General features: G+C 30.7%; 4 protein-coding genes across 4 annotated transcripts; 3 read left to right on the plus strand and 1 right to left on the minus strand.

Moving 5' to 3' along the window:
* Positions 1–937: 937 nt before the first annotated feature.
* cubi_00736 (uncharacterized protein) lies at positions 938–3,310 on the plus strand (the record flags this gene model as incomplete). The annotated part of the gene is made up of 1 exon (XM_029017749.1): positions 938–3,310. The coding sequence occupies one exon, from the start codon at positions 938–940 to the stop codon at positions 3,308–3,310; it is 2,373 nt and encodes a 790-aa protein (XP_028873547.1).
* A 657-nt stretch (positions 3,311–3,967) lies between these two features.
* On the plus strand, positions 3,968–6,388 carry cubi_00737 (uncharacterized protein; the record flags this gene model as incomplete). The annotated part of the gene is made up of 1 exon (XM_029017750.1): positions 3,968–6,388. The coding sequence occupies one exon, from the start codon at positions 3,968–3,970 to the stop codon at positions 6,386–6,388; it is 2,421 nt and encodes an 806-aa protein (XP_028873548.1).
* Positions 6,389–6,744: 356 nt separating this feature from the next.
* cubi_00738 (uncharacterized protein) lies at positions 6,745–8,475 on the plus strand (the record flags this gene model as incomplete). The annotated part of the gene is made up of 1 exon (XM_029017751.1): positions 6,745–8,475. The coding sequence occupies one exon, from the start codon at positions 6,745–6,747 to the stop codon at positions 8,473–8,475; it is 1,731 nt and encodes a 576-aa protein (XP_028873549.1).
* Positions 8,476–9,626: 1,151 nt separating this feature from the next.
* Positions 9,627–11,375, minus strand: cubi_00739 (uncharacterized protein; the record flags this gene model as incomplete). Its single annotated transcript, XM_029017752.1, has 1 exon — positions 9,627–11,375. The coding sequence occupies one exon, from the start codon at positions 11,373–11,375 to the stop codon at positions 9,627–9,629; it is 1,749 nt and encodes a 582-aa protein (XP_028873550.1).
* Positions 11,376–13,170: the final 1,795 nt, after the last annotated feature.

Below are 13,170 nucleotides of genomic sequence, written 5' to 3' on the forward strand. Positions count from 1 at the left end.
TTGTAGGATATATAAGGAAGTTGATTTCTCTTAATTCTTACTATTGAAATATATAAAAGAAACTCTTTTTAACACTTTATTTTTAAATAATGTCCTTTTCTCTTTTACTTTGATGAATTATTGATGATTAAAATACCTTGCTATTTTACTGGGCACTTTTGGCTTGCATGCACTGCATGCATACTACATACCGGTGTTACAAGCCAAACAATTACCAGTTTTTTATTGCATGCAAACAATAACATTACGTGTTTTTTTCCACATAAAATTTGATGTAAAATTAAAATCGTAGTAATAGGTAAAAAAGGAAGATAATAATTATACTTATACGATCATTTTCCCGAGAAAGATTGAAAAAAATAGAAGATTATATTGTGGGGATAGAAAAGAGAAAGGAGTATTTCAAAAAGGGAATAAGTAAAAATTGGATTGGATTTGAAAATAATAAGAGTAACAGATAAGAAGAAAGAGAGAAAATTGTGTTCAAGACAATCTTTGTTCAGACAATCGCCAGATTTTAAATAGTTATTGAATGAGTTGTTGTTTGCAGGTTTTCAAAGTTTGGTAAAAACTTGGATTGGTTCGTAGGATTTTGGCTAATTTTGTACTAACAATTAAATAAAGAAAAGTAAAAATTATTTTTAAAGGATAAAGTAGAAAAACATCTGCCGCAAAAATATTAAAATTAATGTAATAATGGTAATAATAAAGAAATAATAGAAAATAGAAGGATAAAAAATAACAATTTAAGAATAAAGGAGTTATAGATAAGGATAAAGAGTTTGTTTTACCGAGGGATTAGCAGAATCTTGATTGTTAACTGAATTATTACAACACAAAAGTTACATTTAACAAAGAATTGTATAAAAGGATCAATAAAGTCGAAATTTTGAAATAAGCATAAATTCAAGGCTGAAGAGAAAACTTAAAGTTTTTAATGATAGAGTTTACATCTAGTTTGGTCATCCGTTGGCAAAGCAAATGGAGTTTAATTTTTTGGCTATTTTTTATTTTAATTAAAGAAATATCAGGTGATTTGCCACCAAATTGTATTCATGGTGACGTAGTTGGTACATGGAGAATTCATGTAGGAACTTATAAACCGTGCACTTCTGATCCAAAATTTGAGGATCCAACATGCGGATTTTCATCTCCAGATAGAGATTTTGCACATAATATGTTAATACCAACAGAAAGGGGGTTGCTAAACAATTATTTTAAACTTTCGTTTACGTTTGATGTAAAATTTGAAGATACTGAATTGAAAGTCATTTCAGTCCAGAATTTGGACGGCGTTGACACACAAAATTTTAATGATTTTGAGAAGGTTGGTACAGTGGGTAATTGGACAGTAATATTAGATCAAGCTTTCACATTCTGGACAAAATCATATAGATATACAGCATTCTTTAAATATATAAATGAGTACGAAGATATTAATGCATCATATTGTTACTGCCATACAACTCTTTTAGGCTGGTGGGATTCTTATCCTGATAGTGCAGCTTCTAACGAAAATAATGAAGAAAACAAAATATTGTCATTAGAAGAGAGAGGTAAACATGGCAATTATCCATGGTTACTTATGAATGAAGATTTAAAGCTGAGGAGAGGTTGTTGGTATGGGATGAGGATATTAGATGGTGATGGGAAGATGACGGATAGATCAGAATGGACTTTAAAGCTTCCGAGATGGAGGTCATCACCATTGGGACTACCACCTGACCATCCAGTTAATGCACAGAATCCAACAATTGCCGAATATTTAAATGAGATATCAACAAAATATTCAGAATTTGATAGTAGGGATAAATTATGGAATAGAAGTAATAGATTTGAAATTGGGAATAAAAGGGATTTGGATACATTACCAAAAATAAGAAAAGCATTGAAGATTTCTCCACACTTTGCTCAGAGAAAAAAGTCTAATGAAGAATATATTACAGAAATCTCAAGTGTTAGAGAAGAAGAGCAGATTTCTGGTTCTAAAAAAACCATTGATGGTGAACCAATTTGGATGAGAATAAGGTCATTTGATTGGTCAAATCCTCAGCATGTTTATGGAAGATTAGGAAAAAGGGTTCAATTGGTTCCAGAAGTTTTTAATCAGGGGGATTGTGGAGATTGCTTTGCAGTCACAGCAGCAACAATAATTACGTCTCGTTTATGGATTAAGTATTCAAAGGATCCTAACATATTAAAGAAAGTATATGCATCATCTATACAGATGGGTAATTGTAATGTTTACAACCAAGGATGTGGAGGTGGATTAATTACACTTGCTTTTAAATTTGCTCAGGATATTGGTATTAGAACACAGGAGTGTATAAATGATTATGCAAAACATATTGGCGTAAAGAAATTATATCCAAGTCCTGTTTACACGCCAGATTCATCTGGAATTGCTGATGATGGACATAGTTTTTTGCAAACTAAAGAAGGAAACGGAAACGAGTTTGAGAATCAGGCGTCTAAAATTGAAGAAATTCATCAAGAAGATTGGGAATATCAAGAGCAAGATCAACAGGAAGAACAATATAATCATGAAAGCCAACCTCAAGATTATCAAGAAGGTCAGACAGATGATATGGAAGAATATTTGGATGGTAATAATGTTGAACATATTTCGAATCTTCATGATTATTATGCATATTCTGATCATGAGAATTCATCGGACGACAAGGAATTTAAACAGTCTAGTGGTTTAAAGTATACAAATAATCAAAGGTTTAATGTTATTCAACAATTATGTTGGGATTTGGGAGGCCAGATGGGTGCAGCAAATACTCAGTGTAGGACTAGAATTCCTATTACAAAGAATATTCCAAAGTCTTGCTCCAAAATAATCAAGGTAAAGGAGTATAGTTATGTAAATAATGTTTACGGAAAAACTACACCTCGCGATATTATGGAATCATTATGGAATGAAGGCCCTGTTGCAGTTAGTTTGGAACCAACATTAGAGTTTTCACTATATAATTCAGGAGTTTTTAAAGGTTTCTATGATCCTGTAACACGACAATATCCATGGTCAAATATACCTTGGTATAAGGTTGATCATGCGATGGTAATAACAGGATGGGGATGGGAAACATATGGCAGTGAAAGAATACCTTATTGGATTGTTCAGAATAGTTGGGGCAAACGTTGGGGTGAGAAGGGATTCTGTAGGATTATAAGGGGAGTAAATGAGTTATCTATTGAGCATGCAGCAGTAAGAGCATCTGTTACAATTTATGAAAATGGTAAAAAGTACAAGATGGCTGATTTAGAAAATGTACATGATGAATCAGTATTTCAATATTTATGAGATGTATTCAGAAGAGAGTAAAGCGGGGAAGAAATGAAAGAAAAACAATAGTTTGTGTGGAGATAGAATAAAAGTGAGATTGGCTGAAGTTTTTATTAATAAATGGAAATTTTATTAGAATCTGGATTCAGTTTTTAATTAAGTTATAAAGTGGTTATATACTTAAAATGATATTTGGAGATTTGTATAATAAGGAGGAAATTTAATTAAAATGTCAAAAATTTAATGCTTGGAAAATTAAGAAGAATTAGGAAAAATTTTTTTTTCTTAGTATAATGTTTAGATTTAAATATTTTTTAGTTGAATTTCTTTAGAATTTTTGTTGTAAAAAAATTTGTTAATTATGCTAACAAAAATTAATCGGTACCTTGACCGGTAAAGTGAATTAAAAAATATTTAAGGTACCGATTTTTTTTTAATGGCAAAAAAAGGCCAAAAAGAAAGATATAAAATGAAAAATCAGTATGAGAATATTTAAAATAAAATAACAAATTTAGGATTTAGAATTTAAAGCTATAAAGTTCCGGATATATAATATTTAAGAAATAATTGAAGAGTGGATTAATGGTTATATTAATTCAAAAGAGGGATTAAACAGGATAATAAAGGTAAAAAGTGGACAATTGATTTTAAGAGTTAAAAACAAGAGTACCAAATATGGGGAATGAGAGATTACTTGATAAAGAAGACGATTTTGTAGGTTTTAAGTATAATTTCTTGCATAAGTTACATGAGATTAGTAATGATGAAATTATGGAATTGGCAATGGACTCGGACAATGTTATGGGGTTGTTGGAGATCTCCCTATATCCATCAGAATCAAGTTTGGAGCAATTAAAATACAGTAGATTAGCAACAGAACTGCTTTGTACAAATGTATTTTTGGATGTAATAATAAGTGGATACATTTTTGGAATGGATTTTGATATTGATACTAATTCGGACTCAGCAAATGGTTCCGATTTAGATTCTGATTTGGACACAGACTCTGATCTTGATATGGATTCAGAAAAATGTTCAGAACTTGAATCAGAGCTAGGCTTAAGACCCGATTTACATATAGAAATTAATTCATTGCCTGATATAAATATTCAATGCAATAATGGCACATATTCAATATCAAAAAAGGGGTTCAGCCAAAAAGATATATCTTATCGAAGAGGATGCTTGGAAGATAACCGATTAGATAGGATATATGCAATGCCAATATGTGTTTTAATAGCATTTATATTGGATAATAGTAATGAATATGAGACAGAACTTGGGTTTAAGTCTAATATAGTAGGGACTTCCAACTTTTCCAAACTAGTTTATTCTTTAATGATGTATGATTTTGAATGGACCTGGAAATATGTATTATTGGCAAGAAATGGCAAAGTTTTATTAAATCTGTCACGTTTAGTTCACAATCCTTCGGTATTTCATTTATTAAAGCTGATCATTGGAATATTATTTGATCATGATCATAATCATGATCATGATCACAAATTGTTAATTAAGGGTACCGAGACAAAAATAGAAAGTATATTGGCAAGCTTGTATCAAAATTTGGTTTTAGATGAGGATTTAGAAGGAAAAGGAAAGAAAAGGAAAGATGGAGCACAATTGGTAATCTCAACATGCGAGTTTTTGGTGGACATTTTTCAAGGCTTTTTAGATCTAGCCCAAGTATTTGAACACTTTAGTTTTGAACACATTCAGGTTGAATTGACACCTTTATCATTGGACACAAATTTATCAAGAAAAATAAAATATTTTAAAGAAAAAGAAGATCTGAATATTTCATTTAATTATTGGAGCAAAAGGTACCGAAGAGAAAAAGTATTATTATCAGATGAGATTATACATGAATTAATTTTTAATTTAGGGAGATCTATTCAGGAATTGGACTTTATACTTAAAAGTGAATCTTTATTTAATTTAGAAGATTTGAATTTTTACTCTGGATTTGCTTCTGGATTAATGTTTTTGGTTAATACTGTACTTAAAGCAGATAGAATAGAATATAAGGAAGAAAATGACAAAGATGAGGAGAGTAAAAAGAATAAGGAGAACAAGAATAAACAAGAAAGAGAGAAAAAAAGCTTATTCGGAACAAAGGCACTCAAATGGATAAATGAAATAGGAACTAAAATTTGGAATTTTAGTGATAAAGTAAAGAATTCGGAATCACAAGGAGTTTTATTAAATTCCATCAAATTAATAAAAGGAATTGAACAACGGGTACCGGATAGAAAACCAAGATTAAGTATGGTAAATTTTGAGATGATCAAAATAATGAATAATTATATTTGGGAAATAGTAATGAAACTTTGTATGAGAGAAGACTTTTCAGAACCTGGAAGAATTTCAAGTGTGACTAAGGGATATTTGGTATCTTTAGTAGTTGAGATATTAGATTATATAGAAAATTTGATAAATTCAGAGGATCTTGATTTGCTAAGGAGCCTAATAAAAGAGACAGAAAAAGAAGGATGGTGTGAAAAGGGTAAAGGAAACCAAAGTGGTATAAGTTCGATAGTTTGGGAAATATTGGATGTAATAGTATTTCGAGGTAAGGTGAGTAACTCTGTATTGGAGGAGAAAGTTTTAAAGATCTTTAAGAGTTGTTTGGATCATTTTGGAAAGGATAAAACGCCAACTTTGGGATGTAAAGACAATTTTTCAAATTCAAATACATTTTGTTTGGATCAAATTACTTGTACAAGAAAGTATTTTGTTTTAGGGTATTTAAAATCGTCCTGGTTTCTTTCATATATGGGGAAGTATAAGAGCAGGGAGTCTTGGATGGATGATAGAATTCTAAGGAGGACAATTACTAAAGTTGGGGTGACTGACCCGAATTTATTTAAAATGGTGAAAACTACAAGAACAGCTAATATTGAAAATATTTGTGATAGCAACATCAAATTGGGAATATCAAGGATAATGAGAAATCGAGGTCGGAGATCTTTCAGTAAGACGGAGAATGTGAGTGATATGAATCACCAAGGAGTTTCCGAATATTTGTATAATGAAGTAAAATCTATGCAGGAAGATCTACCTTGGGTTGCACATTATTTGTGGCAGGAAAAGTAAAACATTTAAATTAATTTCAAAAGACATACTTTCTTAATTTCAGTTTTTTCTACTCTTGTTTCTTATTATTGTCTTTTTTATTTTAATTTTTAAGTTTGAAAAATTTTTTTTCCCGACATAATGCTTTCCCCCCCCCATACCGATACCCCTGAACAATTTTTTCTATACCGGTGTTTTGGATCACGAAAATGAAATGTAAATTTGTGGTGAATTTTTTTTTAATATAAATTTTCACTAAAAAAATAAAAATTTGTTATATCAGTAATATAATTAATATTTGAAAAAATTATTGGGTTTTTGATCAATTAAAACAAAGGTAATCATTGAATAAACATTTAGGAGTGGAGGTAATACAAATGAACGTGATTCAAGTGGAAGAGTATTTAAAGAACAAATATGGTATTTTATCAATCATAAAGGAGAAGAAGCAAGAATTCTTGGAAGAGTTGGAGAAAAGGAGAAAGAACAAGAAGGTTAATCTTGGGAAGAATAATATTGCTGGTGCCAAAAGTATTGCAAGAAATGGAGAAAATGATGATTGGAAAAAAGATCTAGATAATTTTATATTGGATTGTGATTTGAGACAGTATTTTATAGGAGAGTCAATTAAGTTTAGGGATGGAAAAGTAATCTCAGATTCAGATAATTTACTAGTAATGGTAATAAGATCATATGACTGTTTAAAATCAAAAAAGTCCTCAGTAGGTTTTGATCATATAGAATTAGATAATGATCTACAGGATGAAGACTGGGACGACTTTTTAGACGAAGAAGAGTTGTTAGATGATTTGGGAAATGAGGATGATTATGACAATAAGCAATTGGAGAATAAAAACCAGAAATTTGGCACAGAAGAAGAAAATAAGAGAGTGAAAGGAAGAAAAGGAGGCCAAGGAAGGCTTAAAAAAAGAATGTTATATTTGACATTAACAACAGGAAAAATGGCAATATCATCTTTAGAACATGGAAATAATCAAAAAAATGATACGGTAATAATTAATGCTTTAGAATATGAGAGGATAAATAATATAAATTTTCAAGATAATTTAATATATCCAGGTACAAAGTTAATGTTGAATATAAAACAGGGAGGATTGGGTATATTGCAAGTACAGAATTCAATATTATTATTGAAAAACAGTAATGTAAGATGTTTGGGAGGTAATGTTGAATCCTTAGTTGAGTCTTGGAGGCTTAATAATATATTAAATGGATCAAGATCTAAAGGATTTTCTGGTTCAAAAAATCTTACAAAGAAACCTCCCAAATTTATACCATTTGCAAATAAGGAATCTGAAAAAAAGCAGTTAAATGAGCAGGTTAAAGATGCTCAACAGAATTACCAACAAAGCAAAGAGAATCAATCCAAGTCAAAGTCTGTTCCTTCTGTTTCTTCTACATCTTCTTCTACTGGGAGTACAAATCCAGGAGAATCCAAGAGTGATCTCAACAATTTAGAAAGTACTGTTAAAGCTTATAATGATTTTATTGAGAATATCCATAAATATAAGAAACTAAATTTAGTTTCTTTAGAAAAGTTTAACTTCTCAAAAGATGTAAAAAATGAAAATGATCTGAAATCAAAGAAAAAGACTGCAACTACTAGCAGTAGTGATAAGCATAAATTACATGATGATCACGATCCCGGAGCTCCTTTAAGAGGAAGACTTCTCAGATCTACTGAGAAAATTGACTCTGATGCTAGGAAATTCCTCAAATCTCGACATGATAACTCTTCTAATGTCACCTTATTTGACCATTTGTTTTCTAAACTTGAAATTAAGGATGCTCTTAGCACTGGAGACAACTTTAAGGGAGAAGGAATAGTAGAACATTCTGCGGTAAATAGTAGCAACAACACGGGAGGTCACTCTGTAGGAGAAAATAAGAACAGAAGAGGAAGAGGGAGAGGAGAAGGGGAGGGAGGAAGGGGAGGAAGAGGAGGAAGGGGAGGAAGAGGAGGAAGGGGAGGAAAAGATAGTAGCAGAGGGGGAAAAGATAGTAGCAAAGGAGGACATTCTGGTAGAGGGGGCGGCAGGAGAGGACATTCTGTGAAGGGAGGCAGCAACAAAGGAAGGGCACACTGAAATACTAATAATCCTGATAATGAAAGTGTTAGGTAAATTTTGAAATAATCAAAGAATTTATATTTCAACCGATTATATTTTATACTAATTTTTTACGCCTCACAAATTAACTCTGTAAAACGGTACCCAGTAGTATGCGCGCGCACCCCAATGGGTCTACTGGGCAAAATTTGGCGGGAACCGCACCAAATTCACATGAATATGATCATGTACAGGTACGCGCCTCAGTGTATATATATTTAATATATTTTTTCTATATAATAAATTAGGTTTTATTTCAAATTCTCTAGTCAGATAGATATTTAATAATTTGCATATTTTCCGTAATTATATTCAAAATAATGAGAGCAATCAACAGCCAACAGATTGTGATTTCAAAATGAAAGGTAGAAGAATATGAATGTAAAATAAATAAATGCAAATGACACCCAAAACGCGCCAAAAGGCGGGCACTCCTAGTATATCTAATGTTCACTTTTCTATTCTTCCATATTCAGTTTTAGTTTATAGAAGTGAAAGATCAATTTCATTTTAAAAATGAAGATCGGTTCAGGAACCTACGTAAACATATCAAAATACAAACATAAATGGGTTAATTAAAATAAGTTAAATTATTAGGGTTCTCGGTAAAAGTTAAAACTAAATAAGCCACAAACAATAATTCCATATAGTGACCTTTATATCTATTCCTTACTGTCGTTCTTTCAGGTTTTACCTCCTTTATTCTCTCTTTTCTCATTAAATTCTTCCGGATTCTTTTAAATTCCTTTTCTTTCTTTATACTAGGGATAGAAAGACGATAATACCTTTCATCATATTGTAAGATCCATCTAGTTCCTCAAATGACAGTATACAAAAGAACTGAAAAATTTTTGCAGATACGTTTCGATCTCCAAAAAAAGAAAGCTCCTTTTTACCCAATAAGGTAGCAATTGTGGTCATTAGTAGTGATAATAATCATTTTAATCATAATAATAGTTAGAAGCTCTGCTCTATAGAATTGGAGGAAGATAAGGGACAATTAATGTCTCAGAGATCCTAGAAATACAACCAACTTTATCTCTAATAAGTGATAAAGAAGAGTATCTTCAAGGTAGTAATGAGAGAATTTATGGTTTAATTAATAAGGATTGAACTTTAGAAACCATTAATTAGTGCTTTTCTTTTGACTTTTCAAATGACAATCTCTCTTCACTAGAGACTTTTTCTATCTTAGCTTCAATATTTGATTTCTGCTCTAATAATTCGGAAATTCGGGCTTCATTTTTGGAAATACTTTGTAATAAACTTTCAATCCTTCTAGAAACATCTATCTGTAGACCCTGGGTAGTAACTTTTCTCTTTTCAAGTCTCGATATGATTTTAACAAGCTTTGCTGAAGGAACTCCATTCCTAGATACTCTATGCTTGGCAGTTTCTAATTCTGCATTGTTTTGGTTCTCATATTGAGTAAGCAAGTTGCTAGATGACTTAGCTTTCTCCAATTCTCTATTAAGTTGTTCAATATTTTGTCTCACCAAATTAATCTCCATCTCAAGCTTAGCTAGCTGTATATATAATTGTGTTAAATCTTTGGAATCCCTAAGATCTAAAATAACCTTAGTCAATAACTCCCTTTCTTTGCGAAGCTCTACCTGAGTTTTAACCTGCTCCTCTTTGCCTTCCTTAACTATTTTGACTAAGGTGTTCATATTATCTAATAAAGTATGCATATCTATATCATCGTTAACATCACCAGTTTGAGGCTTTCCCAAGTTTTCCTGTAATGGAACTTCATCATTGGACATATCACTCACAAATGGTGATCTTTCATCATCTGATATTGAAGGCGGGAAAGGAGTGGTAGTAGTAGTGGTGGTAGTAGTGGTAGTGGTGGTAGTAGTAGTGGTAGTAGTAGTAGTAGTAGTAGTAGTAGTAGTAGTAGTAGTAGTGGTAGAGGTAGTAGTAGTAGTAGTAGTAGTAGTAGTAGTAGAAGAAGTGTTAGGAACATCACTAGAAGCGGTAGATGGCGAACCTTCTATAGGCTTGTGGGTTTTCTTTCCATTATGATAGAAGCACCTTCTCTCCTCTGTACACAACTCACATTTTTCAGACTCTGAACTAGCAATAAGCTTCCTAATAGCATGACTAGTATTATTCTGGTATAACTCCTCTTTTGCTGGAGATGGTTCTTCAGTGCAATTAGCGGGTTTTTTGACAGACTCTAATTTCAAGAGATCATAGGTTAAGAAACTAGTACTATTACTACCAATGCAATCACATTCTTTCTTAATTTGAGATTCCTTTCCTCTAAGCCTAGATCTGGACTTTAGCTTAGACTCTGTTCCGACCTCAGTGCAACATATATCAAATTTATCGATATTCTGAATTTCTATCTGACCATTCTCATTTCTCTTTGAAACTAAGTCCAAATTTCCTCCAAGTTGTATACGAGTTAAAATAAGTTCTTCTTGATCACTATCTTCATCTTCTGTCTCTGATTGCATTTCTGAGTCAGTATTCTCCGGGAATGATAGCTCTTCAAGTTGAGAATCGTATACTTTCACATCTGGGATATACCTTGGCTCGGGTACAACGTGTGGAACTTCACCAACTTTAAGATCTAACTCTTTAAGATCAAATCCTTCATTACCATGATCTTCAATTCCAACTTTTGGTGGACTTGGAACAGTATTGAAAGGATTAATATGTTTTTCTGTAGGCTGAGAAACAGTTGTTTCCTTTTCTACTACTAAATAAGCTCCTGTAACCTTTGTATCAACAATTGGTTCTTCTTTTAAAATACAATGTTCACATATTTTATTCTTTTGAAGAGGAAGAGGAAGATTCTCAGCATTCACAAATGATCCAATAACGTAAACCAAAAATCCAAAATACAACATAAACTTCATATTATTCATTTTCTTCTCATAGAAATCCCAAATTAATTTGTATATTTACATGAAATTTCCTATATATTAGATATTGTTCTTCTAGCCAAAGCAATATTCTAATTTTGTATTGAGCTTATAATCCTCTTTGATATCTTGAAAAAATTTTAGTAATATATATTATTAAAAAAATCGAAACAGCTTGATTTATATCAAAGATGATGATTTCTTGTCAATTATCTTGTTGATTTCTCCTTGTAACTTTGCCTATTTAATTTGTTTTCCCCATTTATTTCTCCGGTTTTGACTATTATTTTCCTTATTGAAAATACTTAATTTTATGTCTATTTTTAATTTAATTTGATTGAATACTTATTAGTTTAAATTATGTTTACTTTTATTAACCCAGGTTTTAGTTTTTAAAATGTTTTTATTTCTTTAAATTTTTAAAAAATCTTACATTTTATTTAATTTAACCTATACCGGTACTGTAATTAAATTAATCAAATTGTCTCAGGACCTCCCGCCTAAAGGTGAATACTAACGATAATGCTAGGCGGGTATATAATGGTGTTGGCGGGCTGCCATTAATTTATTATAAATGAATTAGTAATAAATTATTTTTAAAACAAAGAATTGAAAATTTTTGTTTTCTTTTTAAATTCAACTTTTAGTAAAATTTGTATTTGTTCCAAGCTTTTTGTTTTATAAAGACATAATAAATACTGTTTTTCTGAATGCACTTTAGTATAGCTATTTGATTAGCATTTTTATTCGGAAACAATTTTTCCCTATTCTTTCTCTTGTGTGCATGATAGTTCTCATTTTTCTTGTGCTTTCTCTCTTTGTTGAAACAAGAAACTAAAGAATTTGAAAAAAACGGCAAGTTGGCGCCAAAACATGCATTTAATTTAATACAGAATTATTCTACGAAGGAAAAAAGAATACAGAGTAAATTAGTTAAAACAAATTAGAACGATAACAAAGAGAGAATAGAAAAAGAGTTAATTTAGTTTTTTATTTAGATATGATAAAAGCTGAATAATCAAATAATACAAAACAATTTAAATAGGGTTCAATGATCATGTAATGTAAATATTTTGTCTTTCTAGTAAAAGTAAGGACCAACAAGAACAAATAACCCAATAATTATATTTAAGATTTAGATTTTATTTGGTAAAATACTTTGAATGTGGGGAAGCTAGTAATGAATTTGCAAATGGTGAATAGATATAACTTTAGTAATTAAATAAGCTTCCCTTTCTCTAATTTAATAGTCCATTATATGAAAGAAATGTATTTGGTTAAACAAAATAAATAAAAACAGAAAGCAATAATCCGTTGCTTTTAATACAAAAATAACATTGACATTAATTTTATATACATGAAATTTTACTTCTTAAAATATGTTTTGAGTCCCATTATGTTGAAATGAATACCAGAATTTTTACTGTGATTTTTTTAAGAACAATACGATTAGGATAGACTTACTAGTTCTAACAGTAATTTCAAATTACTAAGTTTTTTAAATTGAATTTTTGATTTGTTATTAAAAACAATCTTAAAAACTCATTTTTTTGTAGTAAAATGATCTAACTGGGCCATGTTATGCAAGGTTATCTCTATAAACTTCACCTCTAGTTATAAAAATTCAATAAAGTTAGCAAAATAGGCTGTTTTTGTAGATAAACGAGCATTCTCAGACCATTTCCTCACTTCTAGTGTTTCTCATAGATTTTCCTCTTTATAAAGATTTGAAATACTTTTATTATGATTTGAATAGTATTGAGTCTCTAGTATTTCAGTTTCACAGGTACTTTTCTTC

The sequence above is a fragment of the Cryptosporidium ubiquitum genome, assembly GCF_001865345.1.
Source record: "Cryptosporidium ubiquitum isolate 39726 chromosome Unknown contig_7, whole genome shotgun sequence".
In the NCBI taxonomy this organism is placed as follows: domain Eukaryota; phylum Apicomplexa; class Conoidasida; order Eucoccidiorida; family Cryptosporidiidae; genus Cryptosporidium; species Cryptosporidium ubiquitum.